The sequence below is a fragment of the Gymnoscopelus microlampas genome (assembly GCF_963454915.1).
Source record: "Gymnoscopelus microlampas genome assembly, chromosome: 19".
NCBI classification, from domain to species: Eukaryota; Metazoa; Chordata; class Actinopteri; order Myctophiformes; family Myctophidae; genus Gymnoscopelus; species Gymnoscopelus microlampas.
The window spans coordinates 38,289,524-38,313,169 of NC_139956.1; the positions used below are offsets into that span (position 1 = coordinate 38,289,524).

At 43.3% G+C, this 23,646-nt stretch overlaps 1 protein-coding gene across 2 annotated transcripts in view; it reads right to left on the reverse strand.

Annotated features, from left to right (window-relative positions):
- Positions 1-1,221: 1,221 nt before the first annotated feature.
- Positions 1,222-23,646, reverse strand: part of LOC311034631 (dynactin subunit 1-like) — a 29,691-nt gene continuing 7,266 nt past the window's right edge. Inside the window, exons 6-29 of one of the 2 annotated variants that reach the window (XM_084042544.1) lie at positions 21,264-21,413; positions 20,789-20,812; positions 19,194-19,391; positions 18,141-18,345; positions 16,938-17,016; positions 16,181-16,340; positions 15,074-15,178; positions 14,203-14,394; positions 13,714-13,833; positions 13,114-13,266; positions 12,536-12,696; positions 11,844-12,012; positions 11,568-11,636; positions 10,598-10,810; positions 9,223-9,384; positions 8,062-8,193; positions 7,346-7,471; positions 6,628-6,770; positions 5,315-5,490; positions 4,398-4,519; positions 3,557-3,755; positions 2,800-2,873; positions 2,414-2,503; positions 1,222-1,625 (exon numbers count right to left, since the gene is read on the reverse strand). In XM_084042544.1, the coding sequence (XP_083898670.1) occupies positions 1,488-1,625; positions 2,414-2,503; positions 2,800-2,873; positions 3,557-3,755; positions 4,398-4,519; positions 5,315-5,490; positions 6,628-6,770; positions 7,346-7,471; positions 8,062-8,193; positions 9,223-9,384; positions 10,598-10,810; positions 11,568-11,636; positions 11,844-12,012; positions 12,536-12,696; positions 13,114-13,266; positions 13,714-13,833; positions 14,203-14,394; positions 15,074-15,178; positions 16,181-16,340; positions 16,938-17,016; positions 18,141-18,345; positions 19,194-19,391; positions 20,789-20,812; positions 21,264-21,413 (3,360 nt within the window). In that variant the 3' untranslated portion in view covers positions 1,222-1,487. The remainder of the gene's footprint in view (positions 1,626-2,413; positions 2,504-2,799; positions 2,874-3,556; positions 3,756-4,397; positions 4,520-5,314; positions 5,491-6,627; positions 6,771-7,345; positions 7,472-8,061; positions 8,194-9,222; positions 9,385-10,597; positions 10,811-11,567; positions 11,637-11,843; positions 12,013-12,535; positions 12,697-13,113; positions 13,267-13,713; positions 13,834-14,202; positions 14,395-15,073; positions 15,179-16,180; positions 16,341-16,937; positions 17,017-18,140; positions 18,346-19,193; positions 19,392-20,788; positions 20,813-21,263; positions 21,414-23,646) is intronic. The other variant, XM_084042545.1, reaches the window with a different exon arrangement.

Consider the following 23,646-nt stretch of genomic DNA (forward strand, 5'->3'; position numbering starts at 1 on the left):
GGGCCATGGCCCGGTTAGTGAAGCCCCTGCATGCCACGTATAGCTTGCCAAAACTCCTGGGAAAAAAAAAGAAACTCAGGGGGTCCGCAATATTTCCACGCTTTCTCCCTGGATCTATTTATTGCGGCCGCGTTTCCTTTCTTGCTCATTATACATTTGACTTCCTCATATCATTCCATGAGCTGCTGCAGTGCTGCTGTTCAGCCACAGAGAAGAACGGGTCAAGATCAAGGTCTTTTATAGAAATACGTGCATTCATGGCTCATAGAGTAGAGTACTCTAATCATTAGATATCACCACAACCCCCTGTGAGGCTGTGAGATATTTAGCAAGAGAAAGCGGGTCCCGCAACATTCCAGATTAAGCAAGTCTCAAGGTGCACGGGCCAACAATATCATGAGATATTATAGAAAATGGAGATATTTAGCAGGAACCTCCACCTAGCTCTTGTGTTTATGTGAACTACATGCTATATGAATGTGCATATATCCATACCTTAAGACCGTATAAGGTATAACTCGTTGATGGGATGGTTTAACTTGGATTGAAAAAACTGTTTCTTCCTTTGTTGTATGCAAGGAGTTTATTAAGCATATTAAAAGGTGACAAAAAGGCTTGAGAGTTGCAAGAAAAATACAAAACTCAGTAAGTGCAGGTTAATGTTCCCATTTAACCCAGAACAAATCCAACAAACAGACATATATATACACTCACACACGTACATACCTGTCATAATTGCTTATAAAACATGACATTCTTTAGTTTTAATTTCAGATGGTATCATTTCAGATATGTCAGTTCCAATAGCCAGAATTAAGCCTGATTTATTATTTATAGCTGATCTACAAGTTCACAACGTGAACGGCTATTTTCGGGCTATAGATCGATATAAATCGGGCAATGGAAACGCTATAGAAAAGTGGAGGGAGGACAGAGCAGAATGCAATAAGGAGGGGGAACCCCCCCCAAACAATAGGCTCTATGCACAGCAGCCATATTGGAAAGAAATTGGGCCTCTTCCTTACTTCCTTCACAGGTTTTACCAATGACACTAATGAAGGCTTTGTTCCATTTAATGTAGCACAGTGGTTCTCAAACCTTTTAATGTCAAGGACCCCCATAACTCTGAGAGTGTACACATGGAACAAAATGGACCCGTAAGGGTCCATTTGGTTCCATGTGTACACTCTCAGAGTTACAAACCTTTTAAGGGGCCATTTGGAACCCCCTCAAGGAACCATGAGAGTCCCTGGACCACACTTTGAGACCCACTGGTGTAGCAAAGTGTTTCCAGTGAGTCAACATGACACAATATCAGCACCCTGACTCTGTTAGACCAGAATGGAACAGAGCCTTCATTAGTACCATTGGTAACACATGTGAAGGAAGTAAGAGACGGCCCAATTTCTCTCCAAAATGGCTGCTGTGCATAGAGCCTATTCTGTGCTTTTTCTTCCCCCCCTCCCCGGCCTGATTGCAGAGGTTTTTTAGCCCATAACCAGGTGGTGTACCCGCTGGAGTTGCTGCTGAGACAGGACGAGGCGATGGACCTGCTCCTGTCCACGGTGGCAGGGGATGGACACACGACCCACGTACACCGTTCCTCCCTGCTCCTCTTCCTTGGCCTGGGGAGATCAAAGAATAGTGAATAGAGATCATGAAATAGGGAATAATGGAGAATCATGAATCATGTATGAAATAATGCATGAGACACCAGGAGGAGAGAAGCAACCTTCGACGGTTCACCAGTGGTGTAAAGTAACTAAGTACATTTACTCAAGTGCTGTACTTGAGCACAAGTTTGAGGTATTTCCAATTTTCTGTACTTCTACAGGCAAATATTGTACTTTTACTCCACTACAATTATTTGAAAACTTTAGCTACTAGTTACTTTGCAGATATAGATTATTATATTATATAACATACATTAACCACTTTAGCCCTATTTTATACATCGGCTATTTTCAAATAGCCTATCTACAAGCTCACAACGCGCCACGATGCGACTCGTGAGCAGACAGCCGACTCTGTCCATTAACGAAAAAACTCAAAAAGTTAAAATATTGAGATACGGTTTCTGCCCGACGGCAACGATATGACAAATTAAGTGAATTAGGCATGAGATGCATCTTTGGTTGAGGAGCCTGATGGCTGCTGGCTAAAAGGACTGGCCAAGTCTCTGCATGGTGGAATAAGTAACACTATTAATGTCATAAACAAACTAGCACCTGGCATTCATTTATTGTTGCCCTCGGATAATCTCAGGTAACAATTAACTCCCAGTTGATCATTGATATATCGTTGCGGTCGGGCATGGCAGAAACCTTTTATCTCCCTATTCTAACTTAGTGTTCTTGCTATAAAGGCCTGGGTTATGAAGTGCAGCAGGGAACCCTGGTGCATGTATTATTACCTTAACAAAGTTGGATATAGGGAAGGTGGCAAAGTCAGAGATTGCCTTTGCTCCTGGCTGCTGTGACACTACATGCTCTGCAACCTCACCCTGAGAGAGAAGGAAAGAAGAGAATCATGTCATGGAACTTCCAATACAGCTGGATTTAAAATGTGAAAGATCTACAAATAGTATACTGGTCAAAACACGATTGATTTTTGCATCGCAAGCTCGTAGCTCAGCTATTTTCTGTATTTGACGTAAAACAAAGTATAGCACAAAAGGTGAGTGAACTATCGTAAATCTTCTCTAGCACCATCCGTCCAAATGGAACATGGACTTTGAGCATCTTTTCTGGGGTTTTCAGTGGCATGTTCTATATATACACACAGTAAGTTAGTTGTCACCTTGAGTTTGTCCAGAGTCTGGCTGAGGTTCTGCAGCCGAGCCGTCTGCTCCATCAGCTGGGCGCTGGCACTGACTGCAAGTTAGAATATCAGCCAGTTTATACACTTCATACACTTACGCCAAGGCAAGGGTACACATTCACATATTTAGGCAAATGAACACCACACATACACCCTCTTTCCCACGGTCTGGGGATTAGAGTTATTATGGTTAAATAAAACTAGATTAAACAATATTGAAACCAACTAAAACAAATAGAATTGCATGTGAAATCCATTTTTGTTTTTCTAACATCATACCCGATTCTTTCATCCTACTATTTTCCTCATAACTCAAAAACAAACTGAGAATACAAATAAAAAATGAAACTAAATCTAGTCAATTCCTACTACTACTTGTGCACTTATAACATTAAACTATAATCAAACAGAAACATAAAACTAAACTATAACCAAACACCAAACTGAAAACAAACAAAAAACGAACTAATATTTCAAAACATAACTAGAAGAAGTGCTCCTTGGAGCACAGGTCTCCACCAGGTCAGGTAGAATCGGCCACCTGGTGGCGCTATAACAGGCCCATGTGAAAAATTCGGAATTGGCATCCAGGGAGTGTGTGTGCAAAGTTTCGCTGCGATCAGGCTAACGGTGCCAGAGATTAGCTGTTCACAGACAGAAGGACGGACAGGGTGCAAAACAAACTCTTTCGCCATGCCTTCGGCCTGGTGGAGTCAATAACTGTGGATCAACAGACCTGGTGTCTTCCCGGTGATGTCCACCACTTTAACCCCAGCGCTCAGCTTCAGCAGGGTGGCTAGGAGCTGGTCGGTCCTGCGGTAGATGCTGGTGTTGTTCAGTCCCTCGGGAAGAGAGCCGCGCTCCTTGTCCAGCTGGGGCAGTTTGGCAACACGGAGCGGAGGCAGGGAGGCTAGTTGTGCTCTCATTTTCTCAGCCTAGACACAGAACAAATACCGGCCAAATAAGTATTGCACGCTATGGTAACAGTATTTAGTCTTTTGAATAAAATTCCATTTAGTTTTAGTCATCTCAAATGTTTTGTCTAGTTTTAGTTTACCAAAATTCACTGTAGATTTAGTTGACAAATTTTAGTTGACTAATATTTAGTCAACTGAAATACATTTTGGCACGCCTTGATGGCGTCATAATGCCTGATTTGTGGACCGGCTACCAAAAAGAGCTCACAGCTATTTTCGGAGTGTGACACCCACACGCAACCAAGCATAAAATGACTTGTCTTAGTTCTACTGGATCTCTTATCCACTAGTCCCTCCCCAACATTTGTCTAGTTTTTATCTTTCTACAAAATTGTTGGTGTATTTAGTCATAGTTTTTGTCATCACTGCTTTGCTTTTATTTAGTTTTCATCAGTGAAAAAAGGTAGTCGACAAACATTTTTCGTCATAGTTTGTCGGCGAAATTAACACTTGCTTGGTATACAACTTTCATTGCTAGAGTCCGACCGATATTTTGGCTAGGCCTATTATATCGGTCTTTATTTAACTTGATAAAATTTAGTTTGACTACTTCAAATTGATTTCTAGACAGTAGTCAGCCAGGGAAGACTGTGGCTGTACCTTGAGTCTGATGCTCTCGTTCTTGAGGTGTTTGATGGCCATTCTCTGCACCTCCACCTGCTGTCTGAGGAGAGGAGAGTCCACCACCTCCACTGGTCCCGACATGGAGGCAGACACACCAGCTGCATGGAGACAGGAAATCTCTATTATAAACTGACAAACACACCTCAATACACACATTGGTATTACTATACCAGTGAGGACAGCATCATTTTAGAATGGCTATTTCTTTTCCCTTTCCTTGCCATTTGTAACCCTAAAATGCCTAATCCTAACCGCAACTTGAATCTTATGAATTACCCAATTGTAACATTAACTCAAAAAAATCTAAACCACATGTCTCTTGTGGGTCTGGCATTTTGGACCTCACTTGAGAAAAAGGCCTCACTAGAAGGCCAATTCTCAGTGTTTGGACCTCAAAAGTATAGCAATACCTGTATGCGCACACACACACACACACACACACACACACACACACACACACACACACACACACACACACACACACACACACACACTCTTCAGCCCAATTTATACTTCTTCCATAGACCAGGTTGTAAGACAAAAAGGGTAATTTTTGGCAGCAAACTCTTAAGTGGAGCCGGCAGTAGCACCACGGCCCAAGAAACGGTCACGCCAAAAGGAAATGTTTGGATCGGGGGGAGTCTGGTGCAACGCTCAGATCCTGGACCTGGTGAGACGAAGGAGGAGAGCCCATGCACAGAGCCTAGTCCCTCCACGTGCCAGAGCCTCCCCCAGTCCCGGCAGAGTAGTTCCGGAGAAGCGGACTGAGTGGCCCTGTCTTTCCCTAATAGGACTGACCGTGGGTAGCTAGTGGGACTTAAGTCGGGGCTTGATCCACCTGGGCGAGGGTGTATGTCCCAGGTGCATTCATGTGATGTTTTCTTTATAGTTACCTCCAGCGGTTCCTTGGACGAGTGAGGCGATGCCAGTGGCCGCCGGGCCTCGTTGGGTGATGCCCTCGATGGTCATCTTTGCTTGGTGACTGCTGAGGCGCTGCTTCAACTCGGCCTTCTCGGCCTCCAGCTGGTCAATGTCGGCCTGCAGGGCGTCCATGGTCTCCTCAAACTCCCTGTGGAGGACAAAAGGACAGGCGAGTGAGACAGGGGGAGGGGGACAAAAGACCGGACGATATAGAGCCATGCGTGTAAAACAATGAGGAGAGAGACACACAAGAGGGGAGGAGGGGGAAAGGAAAGACAACGAGACAGTAACAGAGTGCCAGACAGAAGGAAAGAGAGAGGCAAGTCATGAGAGAAAACGTCAAACTAAAAAACGTCCTCTTCCGCCAACCTGATAAAGTGCTGTTTGGGGTTTAAGCAATTAAGACCTGAGGCCGATTCTACAAAATGTTTTTTGAAAAAACATATGTTGCTATATCAGTGATTCTCAAACTTTATCATGTCAAGGACCCCCAAAATTATATGTATTTGGCCGCAGACCCCCAGAAGCAAAGATTTGAGTCACAAATGTTCGCTTTAAAAATATATATATTCAAAGATATGCAAAATTGTCGCTATGAGCTTGTTATATCTGCTATTTTTGAATAGCCAAAGAAATCTAAAATGACACAGATGCATTCCAGGTCTTAATGGGTTGAGCACTTATACTTTAACCTGACTACGCCAGATGGGGGCTGTATTGACTTCACAGGTTCAGAATACAGCATCCATCTGGGCTCGCTCAGAGAGTAACGCTTTTCCGCACAGCAGCGTGTGCGAACCAATCAGCGGCTGCTAGGGGCGGGATCTTGGCGGGCCAGATGTGACGCCATCGAGAAGCACTTATTGCGTTGTAGTTCTTTCACGATTCATCATGGTTGAATAGTATACAAAAGAACTACTGCTGGCGCAGGTACTATACGTCATGTAGACACGTCAATATGATTGGTTGACAGACAGACGGCCCCATCCAATCACCTGTCAAGTAGCTTGAAAAAAGGGATCGCCGTCTTGCATCGATTCTGCTAACGGAGTCCCAGATGGAAGTAGCGTGTGAAACAAATGTTCCATCTGGCAGAGTTAGGTTACTTATACTTTGGTTATTCGAAAAGAATACCTGATACACAGGCTCACGATGTGTCGCAATGTGAGCTTGTAGATGTGCCATTTGAAGTATGAAGCACAAATTCTGTCTGCGTCCGTCTCTGAACAAAATTACATGATCTCAGGAACGGAGAGACTAAAGTTGTGAGATGTATCATTCATACTTCTCTTTCTTCTTGAGCAGGGCGAGGGTCTCGTCCAGTTTGGTCTGAATCTTCTCCACACGCTCATCTGCATCTTTGGTCGAGGTGTCCAGCTTTTTCTCCAACAAGCTTAGACGCACGTGGGCCTCACTCAGTTCCTCGCCCTGAGTGGGTTGGGGTGGGTGCAGGAGATAGAGAAAGAGGGAAGAAGTGTGTTGGGAGAGAGAGAGAGAGAAAGGGGGGTTATTAGGATCTGAATTACTTGATAAACAAATCTATTTTCTTTTCAGAATCAATCATTTTCTCCTCCAGATAATAATCTATTAAAACAAGTTTTTGGAGTTGGAATAAAATGTGATGAAATAACTGCCTTGGTCAATGAGAGGTATTCGCTGGCTTGATGTTTATACTGCATGTAGCCACACCAGTGCATTTGAATTGTATTATAGACATGACACAAAGTGGAAAGGTATATATTTTTTGCAGTCTTTTAGTTCGCAGGTCTATTTCCACGATGTTGTTCAGCGCATGGGGTTCTAGAATGTGCCATTATTATTCTCATTATTTATTTTGTTAGTACTACTAGTGGTTCTCAACCTTGGTTCAACATTTTCAGGCCGTGACCCCCCAAAAAGAATCATATTTGAACTGGGGACCGCCCAAAATAATCTTATTTGAACTGGGAATTGTAGGAGTTGAGGCATTACATTTAGTTTGACTCGGTCTTAGCGTCAGTTACCTTGATCTTGAGGGATTTCTTGACCTCCTTGACGACGGTCTCTCTGTCCTCCAGTTTGACTCCCAGACCCTCAGCATCCATCATCTCATCCCTGAGGGCTGCCGCACGCATCTCCACCGGAGGAGTCTGACCGGAGAAGGAGGGAGACGCCACAACATGACCAGATGATGAGCAACAAGTAAATAAAGGCTCTCTTCAAATGCATAGATCCTTTCAATAATGTTCTACACTTCAGTTAGGATAGCTTGCATGTCCAAAAGCGATAGTTGTCAGGAAATGGAAAAAAATATCTTGTTATTATTTACTCACAAGCTCTTGCTAATACTTTTCATTGGTGGTGGAAAAAGTACTCACATTCTTTACTTAAGTAAAAGTATCAATACTGCACTGTAGAAATACGCCAATCTACAAGCTCCCACTGTGTCGCATGTTTTGTAATGATAATCAAAATCTACAAAGTAACTAACTAGTAACTAAAGTTTTCAAATAATTAGAGTGGAGTAAAAGTATAATATTTGCCTCTGAGATGTAGTGGAGTAGAAGTAAAAGTACTGAAAATTGGAAATACTCCAAACCTGCTGTTTGTGCGATTTTTTCGCGACAATCTTGTACGAGGAAGTAGGGCATTCATTTGCGAAGAAATAATAACGTTGAACTATGGAGACCGTATAAAAGGTTTCTGCCCGACAGCAACGACATGAGGCAATGACGGGTACCTTGGCCTGTGGTTTCTCTGCATCGTACTCTCCCTCCTGCATGGCGGTGGCCATCTTGTTCATGGTGGCGATGACGGCACTGCAGGCCTGGCGCAAGCACTCCTGGGCGTTGAGCTCCTTGGAGCCGTACACCTTGAGGAGGAAAGACCTTAGCTTTAGAGCGGTGTGTGTGTGCGAGTGTGAGACTGACTTTATTACAGAGACGGCAATATAGGGACAACATTCGATTTTTACATGCTAGTCCATATCTAAACAACAATATCAGTTTATTTTTTTCCCTCCATATAATTGTATGGAAATGACTTAAAATGAGAAGTTTTGAAAAAGTGACCCTACGGGTAGCAACGGAAGAAGCTCCTTGATGTACACAGTATTGCCCGTACTTTTAATATTGGCAGCATTCAGAACCAGATAATATTTATAATGCTTTGGAAGCTTCTCAACTGTAAAAGGTTGATTTTAACTCTTTGACTGCCAGAGTATTTTCATAAAGTACTCCCCCATTGCCAGCGATTTGCGTGTTTTTACATTTTTATATTTTGTCATTTTCCATTCAAATAAATTCTCTCACTGCAAGTTTAAACTAATAGCACAATTCTACCAGTAGAGAGCAGTAGATGACAGCTTGATCACCCCGATGACTATGAGGTAGGGTAGATTTAGCTGTTCAAACACCCTTTTCCAACATTTATAAAAACAAATTTATTGTTTATGAGAATGCCAAATTATAACATAAGTACCGTTATTTCAATATCCAGCATTTAAAATGATCTGTTGCCCACTCAATCCGGGAACGCATCTGTGTCATTTTAGACTTTAGCCATAACCATTATTTTATACTTTGGCTATTCAAAAATAGCAGATCTACAAGCTCATAGCGCGGCACAGAGTGCCGCGCTATGAGCTTGTAGATCTGCAAAAAAAAAATTATCATGAAAATATTTGAATATGTATTTTCTAAAGCGAACATTTGTTAAATATTTTGTTCCTGCGACCTCCAGAAGCAAAGATGTTCGCTTTAAATATACAATGTTTTAAAAATCTCAAAAATAGCAGATCTACAAGCTCAAAGCGCTGCACTCGGTGCCACGCTATGAGCTTGTAGATCTGATATTTTTGAATAGCCAAAGTATAGTAAAAGTGTGAGCATTTCCGGTGTACCTGTTCCACGGCGATGAAGGCCGTATCCTCTAGTTTCAGTGCGTTGAGGCCTTCCTGTTCGGCGAGAGCCGCGACCATCTGAGCCCCGGACGCAGCCACTTCCTGGAGGACCGCCACCACCCGCGTCAGTTGGCGCCGGCACTCTATCAGCATCTCCGACACCTGTGAGCCGTGACACGACACATGCATGTGAACCAATCACACGTGACCTATACCACTGGTTCTCAACATCAGGTCCAGGGACCACCAGGTGTACAAACAGAAACGTAGGGGTCTGTAAGGGGCCCATTTGTACAGTCATTCTGTGTAACAGTCAGTTTCAGATTTTTTTTTGCCTCAATCGATATCCCGGCCATTACAGCGTTTGACTAGCCTGACACTCAGCCTGAATTTTCATTTCGTTTCACTCCATTATTCAGTCTGAAAGCCCTCTCAATGCAGCCGGTTGCTGAGATGGGGGCGTGGCCAAAGTTTTTTTTTTCAAAGACTCTTTGGCGATTGGTTCGTACTGGATTATCCCGATCCCGATTCGTCGATCAGATTTTCAACCGAGGCTGAGACCTCCTATGAGAGCGTCACCAGACCAGAATCGCCTGAACATATTTTTTTAATGGCCGTGGCTAGCGATTCACGGGCTGGAGCCAGGCTAGCGTTTGACTAAACTTTTCCATAACTTTTTCACCCTATTTCCAGGCCTATATCAATCGTATGGTGGCAATAATGAGGCTCTTACTCCATCAATGCCCCAAGACAGACTCGAGCAAAGGCGGCACATGACAAAAGAACAGATCTACAAGCTAACAACGTTTGTTCTTAGCTTGTAGATGTATTATTTTTATTACGTGATGTTCCGTATAATAGGCAGCTCTCACACAGCACTGCATTTTACCATGTTACATATTTCATGTAATGTTAGACATGTTTTTTTATGAACAAAGTCAAAAGCCAAAATCTATGTATATCCAAACATCTACCAAAACATTTGATGAATTCCAAACCTTTTCCAGGCCTGGCAGACAGTTTTTCTCATTTTTTCAAAATATATCCAGGAATTCCATGACCATGGAAATCCTGTTATTAACTGTAAAAGTACATAATGAAATACATTTGTGGTTGTCGGGGGCAGACACTCTAAGAGAAGTTGTCAAAAAACATTAACTGTATGTGGAATGGTCATTGTGAAAAATATGTCAGTGAAAGATTATATGAAAAAGTAGCTTTTTGATGAATTGAAAAAGGATTTAACAGGGTAGATTGGGGTTCCCAGAGATGAAGAATTGTATCAAATGGGGGTCCGTGGCCTAATGCACATCAAAATGGGGGGGTTTGAGAATCACTGACCCGTACAGACAGCAGAATGGGTGTGTGTGTGTACCTGTGGTCCAAACATGACAGCTGCGGGTGCTCCCATCACGTCCGTTCCGGGCATGCGGCGACGGATCTTCTTGCAGAACTGTCTGATGTCGGAGCAGGAGGTGTCCAGGTCCTTCAGCAGGATGCAGAGGCTGGAGCTCTCCTGACCGGCGGTCAGGAAGGCCCGCAGGCGAGCCGACTCCACTGCCACACAGTCCAGGCCACTCTGGATGAACTGAGACACACCCATGGATTAAAGCAAAATACAATCTCACGACTGAAAAAGGTTTGTATGGCCAAGTCGTAATGTGTGATTTGTGAAACAGTCGCAGGCGCATTGAGAGCATAGGTGCGCAACATGATGCCATAGAAGACATGCTGGCTTCTATGGAATACAAATGACTGAAATCAGTCGTGGCGAGAACTTGAATCCATGCACACCAGGCACTTATTCTCTCTCTCCATCCCCCTGTATCTCAGGGGCGCCCACCCTCTAGAGCCTGGTTCTGCCCAAGGTTTCTTCCCAATAACCACATGAACCCTATTCTGGGGCAAACATTTGATGACAATGTATTTCAGTGTAGAGCGAAAACAGGAGTGGATCTAGAATAGAGTTCTTGGGAATCCAGTCAACTAAGTATAGGGTTTAAGTGGTTAAAAGGAGAGTTTTTTCCTTGCCACTGTTGCCAAATGTTCTCTCAGGGGGGGAAACGTTGGGTCTCTGCTCTATATGTAAACTGTCTTGAGACATTTTGTTAAATTTGACTATAGTGTCAAATCACAACAGAATTTTTTTTTTTAAATCACCAAATTACAAAATAAATTCTTAGTCTTATTTTGTTAGATCCATTTGTCTTTACAGTTGCAGTGTACGTAGCTTGCTTTCGGCTTTAACGGGCAAGGGTGTGACGGCATTAAAGGTGCAGCAGACAGCAGCAAACACCAACAAAACATAAATAAAGACAAAATAAAATCACAAGGCGTTGAAATACCTTGATGTGGTCAGCCAGCTGCACGGTGCAGTCCTCTGTGTGCTCCGCCAGGTGGATGCTGTACAGATGCTGGAGGACACAACAGTAGTGAGTTACTTACAGACAAGTAACAAGCATGAATACGTTGAATGCGTATTAATGCAGACCGGGCACATGCACAGTTTTTCCATGGAGAGAGACACACACACACACACACACACACACACACACACACACACAAATGTGTGTATGTTTTAAATGCTAGATGGCAGACGAGAGGTCCTGTAATGTTGTTACCTGGTAGTATTTGATGGCCTTGGTGAGTGGTTCCACTTGAATGGTCTCATCCAGCTGGTCCTTGTGCAGCAGGTCGATGAAGTAGTCCAGAGAGCGCTCGTGGACGCTCATTTCTGAGTACAGCGTGCCCATCCTCTTAAACACCTCCACACTGCAGCTACTCATAGCCCTGGATGAGAGGAGGACATGACAATGGAAGGACAGATAGTATTAGAAGTGGCGAGAGTGGAGAGACCGATAACATTAGTTTTTGTGATACACAAGACGCTCAAAAGTAATGCATTAAGTGTGTTTTCAAACCAGTAGTGTGTTTGCTTTGTTCAGATTCAGGGACCAATATGATACAATGTTGCACTTTCCCTTGCATCGGTTTGCAAAAATAGCAGATTGTACAGTTGCTAGTTTCACTATTCGTCTATTATGTAGGGCTTAAGAAGTTAACAGAGTAAGAACGAACCAAGAGCGAAAAAAGTTCTCTCTCATTGGACTGAATTTTCCTCAAGTATTTAAGCTCTTCAATTAATTGGGAACAAAGGTGTTCAGTTCTGGATAGCAACATGGAGCATTTCCAGACTCTTTTAATATTTTTTATACATTTGGAATCTTGTTATCAAGTTTTAGCATGGTGGGTACTGGGTATTCTCTAATGACAACATTCCCATTTTAGTCTCTCATGTGCGATAGTCACTCACTGTTCATATTTGTGCAGAGTGGCCTGCAGCAGGCCCAGGGAGTAGACCAGTCCTGAGGCGAAGCTGAGCTGCTCTCCACGGGATCCCCTCATCGCGGTACCCTGCAGGGGGTCACCGTTCAGGTCAAACTTCTCCTGGGCCTGCTTGCTGATCAACTCCGCCTGCAGGGGAAATGACACACGGACATGTTGGGTACAGGTGGGAAGCAGAGCCTGAGCGATACATCGGTTGGCTGGTATATGGTATATTATTTTAGTTATTTGACGATCAGTATTGTAATTATGCAGCCGATGTGTCCCAATGTTTTACCACTTTCAACCGAGTGTCCCTATTTTGGGCATGTGATTTTAAGCCCTTTTAACATTAAAAAAAACGTTTTCAAAACAATTAAAAAATAGCCGATGTACAAGCTCGTGACACATTGTGAGCTTGTAGATAAGCCCTATTCAAACATTTTCAGAAATAGCCTATGTTGTTAAATAAATCGATCGAACCCATGTGGCATTGGTCGGGCTCTTGTAGGAAGATGTTTAGACAAATTAGGTTTATTTTTTGTTGCAGATCACACACACACACACCTTGCAGATGAGCCTCGGAATGAGCAGCAGCACCAGGATACAGTCGTGGTCTCCTCCATGGCGGAGGAAGGACTCGGGCATGAAGGCGGTGAGGAGGGACACCTGGCGGTTAGCCTGGCCCACCTCCATCTTCCTCAGTTCCATCTCGATGGCCTGGAAGACACACAGTCAAGGTTGGGTATAGAAGTTAGGAGCCATATCCAAACTGCCAGGTACCCATGAAAATGAAGGAATCGGAATTGATAAATATCGTAATAATTTTAGGATCCAGAAATGATTATCCTAATTTTATGATATGAGCGGTTACTATTCATTACTCTTCTCAAACTTTTATTAATGTAAAACTTTTAAACTAAATGTCCATTGATGCCATTAACAAGAATTGTGATCACGTAAGCCTAGTGCTCAGTTGAACTGGATACAACCTTTTCTATTCCATTTCTTTCCAGTATGGCTTGAGTTTTGGTACCAAGTGGTACCAAAGTGTACCCAAGTGGTACCAAACTGTCACTTTAGACCTTTTATTGTCATTGAATTGATTCAAATCCCCATCAACTCCCAATCAGATTCCAAGCATCCTGACACGCGTCTCAGCCGTACCTTGGCATAAGCTTTGGTCTCTGCAAACTTGATCTTGAAATCAAACATCTCTGCAGGAGGATGCAGCAGGACCTGCTCAGCGTTGGCATTCTGCTGGTTGGTCAGCTCTCTGTTGGTCTCCTAGTGCACAGGGAAAAGCACAGACAGACAGCAGTCAGAAATCTGCATTTACTGACAAACTACTGATAATCATAGCAGCTCACTTCTCATTCCTGTGTGTGTGTGTGCGTGTAACAGGTTGTGACTATACTTGAAGACCAAGTGTCCCCATAAGTATAGTAGAAATGATATATAGTAGAAAGACTTTTAGAGCCAAGGTTACAATTAGGAAAATATTCAGGTTGGGGTCAGAATTAGGATTTTAGAGTTCAGGGTTATAAACGGCAAAAAAACTCATGGGGGGAAAATGCATTTATAACGAAAAGCCATCCTAAAATGTTGCGCTAACTTTAGCAGTACAAACGTGTATGTGTGTAGTAATCTATGCACCTGCAGGCTGGCAGTGAGCTCTCTATACTTGTTGATGGTCTGCTGGTAATCGGCCATGGTCTCCTGGGCAGCCTCAACTCTCTTGTGGGCCTCGCGGACCTTTCCCCCGCTCATGTCCAGCTGCTCTCTCAGCTCCATCTCAGTCTCCCTGCCGTTCTCCTGGAGCTCGTCATTCATGTCGTTAATGGCCTCCTGTTGGGAGGACAGAAGAGGGGACCGACCGTCATGTGTGGTAGTATATACATTGTAAGGCGTATAACAAAGCCAAATGCAGTGGTGGAAGGAGTACTCACATTTTTTTACTTAAGTAAAATTATCAATACTACAATGTAGGAAAACTCTGTTACAAGCTAAAGTCTGGTATTCAAAATGTACTTGAGTAAAAGTACAAAAGTAGTGGCATCAAAATGTACTTAAGGGATAGTTCACGCCCAAAATGACTTTTTTTCTATCGATTACTCACCGGCAGCAGTTACGTATGGAGACACAAAGAATCTCCTTTGTGTCTCCATACGGAACCGCTGCCGGTCATCAAATTATTGGCTTAGGAATGCGACGGAAAGTCTCCATGGGGTGAGTAATTTTCGGGGGGAAATATTCCTTTAAAATACCAAAAGTAAAAGTATTCCTTATGCAGAATGTCCCATTTTAAGTTTTCAAAATGTATACAAATCTTTTGAAAATAGCAGATCTACAAGCTCACAACGTGTCACTTCGTGCCGCGCTGCAAGCTTGTACAACAATTTGGGGGTCCTTGACATGAAAAGGTTTGAGAACCACTGATTTAGAGGGCATTTGTAAAATGGGCCTCAGGTCTTAATGAAACACTGATTGCATGCAAGTCGTGGGTGAAGAACACAGGCGCACTGACCAGGTCAGTAACCGTCTCTCTCAGCTCCCGGACTTTCTCCTCCAGGTCCAGGTTCCTCTCCGTCAGGGTCTCCACCATCTCCTCTGAGCCCAGCGCAGCATCCACCTGACACACACACACACACACACACACACACACACACACACACACACACACACACACACACACACACACACACACACACACACACACACACACACACACACACACACACACACACACACACACACACACACACACACACACACACACACTCATTACAGAGGCACATGGTTTGAAATCCCGGTACAACTAAAACCCATCCATTTAAATGTGTTGCTATTAATTAAGTCACTTCACCCAATCCCATTCACTAATATCTACACATTAGACAGAATGTCATTCATATCTGCAAAGGAAACCTGTTTAACCCAAACGGTTTGCCTCTTGCTATTTTTTATCACTTTGTATTATGTTTCTTTTGCTGTGCCTCTTTAAATATAGACATTTTTGGATGTCATTGTATGTATGTCATTGTAGGTGACATTTTTAAGGCTTAAGTTAAATTAAATAAAGTGTGTGTATTGCATACTTAGTTGTTTGATTGTTCATTGTGAAATTTAAGTTTGTTCATTGTAGAATTAAAGTTTTTTTTGTATAATCTTGAAGATTAAGAGATAGTTTAGATATGGTGGAGCAATAAACTGGAACATGTTACCCCTTAAAACCGGGAAAGGATCCATTTTAGATTTTATACGCTACGCAAGCTTGTACATCTGCTATGAAAGAACTACAGGTTTAGAAGGCATTTGTAGAATCGGCCTCAGGTCTTAACACATTACCTACCAATCACGAGTATAACCGTGATTGGATAAATACCCCGTGATGTGCCAGTCACGAGTATAACCGTGAATGGAAAAAAAAAAAAAAAAAAAAAAATTTGGGGAGGTAAAAAAAAAAAAAGACCTCTGGCAGGGAATGTGTTAATGATAAAGAGCATTAGCAGTCATCTTTTTAAAGAAAAAGATTAAATCATCTTCATTTTAAGCATGTGGTTCATATCCTATACAGGGGAAGACAGTACCCCCCCTCTTCAAAATGATAGTGATTCGCTCTAACTGTCCGTACCTGTTCTTTCAGCTCATCGATAGTGGCCTCGGCTAGTGTCATGTCCTCTTGGAGTTTCTCCTTCTGGCTCCTCACAGTGTCCAGCTCCACATTCTTCTTCTCCGTCTGCTTCTGCAGCTTCACGTGCTCCTGCTTCTCTGACGAGGACAGGTCACGCATCCTGGGAACATAACAGGGGGGTTAACAACTTACAATTAGAGATGTAACCGATACCATTTTCTCCCTTACCGATCCCCATAACTTGCGCATCTCATTTAAATAAATCTAGGACAGTGGTTCTCAAAGTGGGGTTCAGGGACCATATATGGTTCCATGAGGGGGTTCCAAATAGACCCTTACAGGTCTGAGAGTATATAATTTGTACACTCTCAGGTAAATAGTACAATCAGAATATGAATAAAATATCATGTAATTTATGTGGTATCGGAATGGCATCCTCGCCAATTCAGATACCAGCATTTAGGCAGTATCGGCAGCTTTTCCGATACAAGTATCGGAAAACTCTGCTTACAATTGGACAGGGAGGCAATGCCATAACCAGACTATGTCTTGTTATTGTAAAAGTACAATGCGCGTGTGTCCCGAGGCAGCAGAGGACAACTACATATCATTTAAGTCAAGTGGTCTATTTTTAAACCACTTGCTTTTGTGGATAATGGTTATTATGACTATCATGCTGTTGTCAAGTCATTCCTGATTGGAAACCGTTTGGGTCAACTGCTGTTGTTTTTAAACAGATGTACACATTTTGACTGACCTGACCAAGGCCTCCTTCAGCCTGCCGTTCTGCTCCTCCAACTGTTTGACATGGTAGCTGGAGGCAGCACCATCTGTACCTGGAGGGACAGCGTGATGAGAGGAACCCAGTAGATGTGGGAGAGAACGATACAGACAGGGAGATAGGGTTGATAGAGAGAGTGGCGTGGAGTCAGAGAGAGAGAGAAAGAATGAGAGAGACAGCAAGGAACCATTGGACAGAGAGACAGGCAGGGGTGGATGGGAGAGAAAGAGAGACATATACAAACCATTAAGAAACACGTGTTCATAGATTTTTGAGCAGTGATTATCAACCTTTATAATTTTGAGGACCCCCAGTTTGTTTTGCATGAGGTCTAGCGGTCTCATCTCTGGGAGCCCAATCTACATGGCAAAGCATCAGTCTGAGTGTGTAAATGGAACCAAATGGACCACTACGGGTCCATTTGGTTCCCGCTATAGACTCTTAAAGACCCATTAACTCTTTTAACGCCATCAACTCGTTTTCGAGTTAAATGCTACTTAATCCACCCACGCCATCGACGCGCTGATAGCTTTTTCATTGTTTAATCGGTGATCGCGCTGTTCTGTGTGTCTTCCACCATCCGTTTCTCTTTTTGTTCACTTCACACTCGCCCGGATGCAGATTCATGATCGGGTTCAGTTTCCGGTTCTCGGAAGCCTGAAAAATGTGATTTTTAGGCCAAAATAGGGAAAAACGCGTTTTTTTCACACGGTATAAGAAACGAATGGAGAGCTCCGGTTCTATTTTCTTTAGTCTGGATGACGAACAGTTATCGTCGTTATGTATACCAACGATCTGAAATCCGATCATAAGCTAAGCTAAGCTGGCCAGCGGTGAGGGAAATAGGAACGCAACAAACGGATATAACGTTTTGGACTCCGTTTGGGGTCGAGAGAGAGAGAGAGAGAGCAAAAAAATGTAACTCTTTGAGTGCTGGTCGATTTGTCGTGTCTGTTTATAAACACAGCCAGACAAACCACTTTAATGGATTTAACAATTTTGTGACCGGTTGAAAAGGTTATAAAACACGAAAATCGCTGGCACTGGGTGAGTACATTATGAAAATACTCTGGCAGTCAAAGAGTTAAGGGTCGGTTTGGTTCCTAGCAATCAATCCAGCTGGGGACCCCCTGGAACCCCCCCAAGGACCCCTCAAGTTCCTCCTCCTCTTACACAAACCTTTCTCCTCGATCTCGTGCTTGATGATCTCCAGATCCATGGAGAGCTCCTCAACCTTCTCCTTCAGGCTGTCCACCTCAGCCTGCAGTGACTCGGCGCGCTCCTCCGCCATCTCCTTGTCCAGCGTGGCCATCTCGATGGCGTCCGCCGTGTCTGCCATCTCCTCCATGTAGCGGTCCTTCCCCTCGTGGGCCTCGCGGGCTTCCTGGGTACACGGCGAAGGAGGAACATTTAGAGCTACGGAAAAACTATTACTGTATCTCCATATTTTAACTGTTTTTTGATGCATGAAGCTTGTATATCTGCTACTTTTGAATTTGAATCCTGAAAAGTAACAGGTTTGGACACTTCTGTATGGTAGAGGATGTTAATACAACTTATTACACAGCTTGGTTGAATGCTTGATTCTGATTGGTCAATCACTAAATTCAGCGGTGTGTTATTTCTGGACAATGACCGCTCTGCTCAATAACAGACCTCTGTCTAATCAAAGACTCGGAGCACCTGCTGCGCTGCTTGATTTGTATGCTGCATCGAACATGACAGCCATGTAAACAAGCACACGATGGGCCCGATTCACTAAGCTGGTCGTAAATATCAGTGTAAAGCGCGTTCATATGAAAGATCCTTTGCATTGCTCCACGCCCCCAATTAAGACCATAAAGCTGTTTACACTCAAAATATGGGTGTCAACAGCTTCGGGCTCCATGTCATTTACAACTAAACGTTGCTCTCAAGAATGTTTTTGAAAACATTTGAAGCGAGAAATAGACGATGCAGTAACCGAAAATGTATTCTATTTGATCAACATTCCTTGTTTTCAAAGGTGACCGTGTTGCGCTGGACGGACGGCCAGCGCAATACTTATGGAATACTTTCATAACCGTAAGCAAGGAAATGTTCCCTTTGTTGTTACTTTTGGGTCAATTCATTCATTTATAAAGTAGACGTGTAATAAGCGGGATAATTGTCGCCATGGCCGCATTCGGGTCCCGGAACCCCTGTTGAAGACCCCTGGTTTAAGAGAGCCATCTATGTCCTTCCTTCCTTTACCTTCTTGGCCTCTTTGAGCTGCTTCTGCAGGTCGGCCTGCTGCTCCTGCATCTTGTTCTTCCACTCCTGCAGCTGCTCCATCTGGATCTTGTGCTTCTCCAGCTCCTTCAGCTTGGCCTTGTCCTCCGCCCGCTTCATCTTCAGCGTCTCCAGCTTCTCCTCCAGGTCCTTCACCTGGCCACGCAGGGACTCCTCCTCCTGGGAAGGTGGAGGAGGCAGGAGGGAGGGAGGGAGAGAGAGAGAGGGAAGAGCGGAGAGCAAGTCAGTGATGGGTTAATCTCACACATTTTCTATCAATTACACACCCCATGAAGCCTTGAATTCATAGTTTGTTTGTTTTTTTGTCACATTCCTGAGCAAATCATTTGATGACAATCAATTGAGTCCTACTGAGCAGCCATCCGGTCATCCAATAATTGCTTTGGAATGCGACAAAAACAAACTACATGAATTCAAGGCTTCATGGGGTGTGTAATTGATAGAAAAGTATTTTTTTGGGTGAACTTCTACTTTAAAGCGTGTCGGATTCATGTGAATAAAAAATATGGGGTTCAACAGTTAAACTAATCACTTTAATCAATTATAAAAAAGATAATCCATTTTAATAAAATATCAATTTTTGGGTGAAAGGCATTTTTTAGATTTAGGTGGTTAATCAGACCAATTGATATAGCTGATTATAAAAAAATGTATCATAGAAAAATCGATTTCATATGTTTCTGCGTCGATTCAATGATATTTTAGGTAATATATAGAATAATCCCTAGGAAAATAATAGATTGATGAGGCCCTAATCAAAATTGTCTGGCAAGGCATCCTTCAGAAGAACAGAATATGATCAAATTACAAGCAAGATACCTTGTTGTGAACTCACCATCAAAAACCCACATCTATGTGATTACTGTGAGTCACTCTTCATTTGACAACAATTACCACAGTTAGGCATCTCTAGAGACTTTGAATTAACCAGAGAGCATCAGAGAGTGCCCTCTACAGGTGGAACAGCAGTAGTGTGAAGGGAGGTGAATTCATTCCTTTGTATAATAAGACTCTGGTGGAAGACAGTGGTGCTTTTTGTTTCATTGTCTCATAAACAAGCAAACGCATGCGTCATCACTATTAACCCATTAAGACCTGAAGCCGATTCTACAAATGTCTTCTAAATCCCAACAGTTTTCTGAAAAACTTATGTTTCTATATCAGTGGTGCTCAAACTTTTTCATGCCAAGGACCCCCAAAATTATATGCATTTGGCCGCAGACCCCCATCTCAAAATATTTTGTTACAGGGACCCCAGGAAGCAAACATTAGAGTTAAAAGTGTTCACTTTAAAATAATATATATATATATATATATTCAAAGATTTTCACACATTTTCACGAAGTGTAAAATAATGCTTTTTTAGCACAAATCTAAAAATGACACAGATGCGTTCCAGGTCTTAATGGATTAATATCAACACCATGGTGGGGGGATGATGCAAACATTTTCGAGTAATTAAGGATAGAACTGGGGCCACAGCAGCAGCAAGACCGTTAGTGAACCAGAGATCTTCAGCATGCATGCAGTCACATGTCAACACATGAGAACTCTACCTGCGTGGACATGGCAGGTTCCACCTGGTCACACAATGACAGCAACATGGATGGAATGAGACAATTAATGGAATGACAAAAAAAAAGTGATATGTAGACGAAGCAGCGATAGAGGCGCTGTGTATTAAGCTGTCATCCTATGTTATTAATGCATTTATCATGGATTTGACATGAATACACATTTTGACAAGCATTTTGTCAACTGCTAAATATGCCCTCACTACTTGAGCTTTTAAAGTGTTTCCCACTCAATATATGAATACACTAAAAACATGGGTGGTTATGAATTTAAAGAGAGGTAATGTCCACACAGTATATAATGCTGTCCCGCGCCTCATTAAACAAACAACCTTTCCCTTATGAGTTTACCCAGAAATAGTAATGGCATCTTACTTTCAACAACAACAGACAGCATTGAAAATGTACTGTGCACAAAAAAAAAGACATTTAGAGAACACATTTGGTCAAATCTCACCTTGCTCTGGCTAGCAGGCCCCTGGGCTGCCGCTGCAGATGACCCGCTGGGCTGAGGTATGACGGGGCCCCCCAGTGCACCCTGGGAGGACAGGCCCGCCTCGCTGACATCACTACCAGACAGAGAGGAGGAGAGACCGGCCCGAGGTGTCTGGAGGCACAGAGGAAAACAGAGAGATACAGACAGAAGAGTGGAAGGAGGAGGAATGACAGAATGGACAGAACTTTAAAACACAGTTATACACACAGCCGTTGTTTTTTTTGGTTGAAAAGTTAAGCTCTATATTCTGCTATAGTAATCGCTGCTACAGAGTGTTCAGTCACAGGGGTATTTCCGTCTCTCCAGCTCTTTTAGTAACCAGAAAACAAATTGTTCTGGAATTGTGCAATTTTCAGGCCGGGAAGCCAATTCTATCCAATCAGGAGACAGAACCACACAAATCAGCATCACTTCCAATTTCACGTGTTTATCCTGTATCCTGTGAGTTCCCTCCTGATTGGATAAAATAGGCATTTCGACCTGAACTTTTTTAGTTTCATCACTTCCAATTTCACTTGTTTATCCAGAATCCCATATGAGCTCCCTTCTGATTGGATCAAATTGGTCTCTCGATCTGAACTTCTACTTTCTGTTTACTAAAGAGCAGGAGAGACAGAAAGACCCGCCGTTACTGAACAAAAACTGTATAGCAATGATTACTATTGGAATATAGCCATTAACTTTTATTTTAACAATAAATGAAATCACTTACACCACCTTTAACACTCCACTTGGTGCCTGTTGACTTACAACCCATGTGCCAACTCTGAACGCTTGAACGCTCAACTGTGGTGAGCTCACAGATAGCAAACATCCTATCCATCACCACAGGTTTAGTCACGTCAACTTGAACTAGTGCAAGTGAACCCCAATAGATCTCCCAATGTGCCTTCCAGGATATCTCACCATCCATGTGTGTTCCAATAACAATAGTTCTCTGAAAGGGCAAATTTGACTCATCTGAAATCTGTGTGGAGGATGTGGAAAAAGGTCCATTCAAGACAGCCTGCGCAAAACCTGTCTAGATCAGAGGTTCTCAAACTTTTTCGTGTCAAGGCCCCCTACATTGACACTTATGACCCCCATTTGAAAATATATGCCAGGGACCCCCATAAGAGAAGATTTTTACAGCCCTAGCAGTGATTCTCAACTATTTTAATTTCAAGGACCCCCAGTTTGACATGCATTAGACTACGGACCTGCATTTAATGGCATTTCTATCCCTGGGACCCCAATTTATGTTGTAAAATCAATGTTAATTTAACTCTGAGAGTGTGAAAATAACTCAGAGAGAGTAACTCTCTGAGTTACAGATCAATAAGGGTCCATTTGGTTCCTAACTATCCATCATTTAGCTGGGGACCCCCTGGAACTCCCTAAAGAACCCCTGGGGGTCCCCGGACCCCACTTTGAGAACCAATGGTCTAGATGACGTGCTTCACATAGGCTGGCAGAGCTGTTCTAGAGCCTCAGAGTGAGCTCTCCACACGCACAGAACACATTGGAAGTTTCGATTTTCCCAACAGGATTCAGGTAAAAAATCAGCCCTTTTTTAAACAAATATACACTACGCAAGCCCAGGTCGTGTGGCATCGTACACCCGCGCCATGTTCCCAGTGACGTTCCTACCACCACACGCTGTGTGAGTGCAGGACACCAGGCATACGTGGGAAAATGACAGGCCCATACCACGGCCACCACCAAGGAGGGGCGGCTGAAGGAACGCGACAAGAGGGAGGGGAGAGAAGAGGCCGAGACAAGGCGGCCTGGTGTCCACTGTTGAGAGCCTTTTGGTGTGCTCCACTGTTGAGAGCCTGTTGGTGTGCTCCACTGTTGGGAGGCTTTTGGTGTGGCAAACTGTTGGGAGACTCATGTTAGGACACGTGGAGCTGCCAACACCGCCGCTAGGTGGGCTGTCCCTTAAAATATAGCAGAAACACTACTCTCTCATCAGCGCGTATCCTGAGCAGTGGTTTCACATAATTCAATGGGTACGCATATTAGGAATTCAACTCCCCAGACACTGAACAGCCTGGTTGCTAGAGAAAGCGCTGTCACTTGATGTTTCTGCAAAATACGCTGATGTTGCACCTGCCTTGAGTGCAGCGGTTTGCAGAAACGTACAACAGTAACACTGCACCGAAGCACCCGCAAACAGCATCGACGGGGCGGTCTGTGAATACGATAAGTAAATCCTAAAGATTCAAATTTGACTCCTACCCATGTTTTTTGCTGATGGGGTTTCCTATATAATCCACAATACAATTGACAACATCATTATCACTCATTTCAGAGGCGAGTCGTGTGTAAACTCGAGTCGTGTGTAAGCTCTCCGAACTAACTC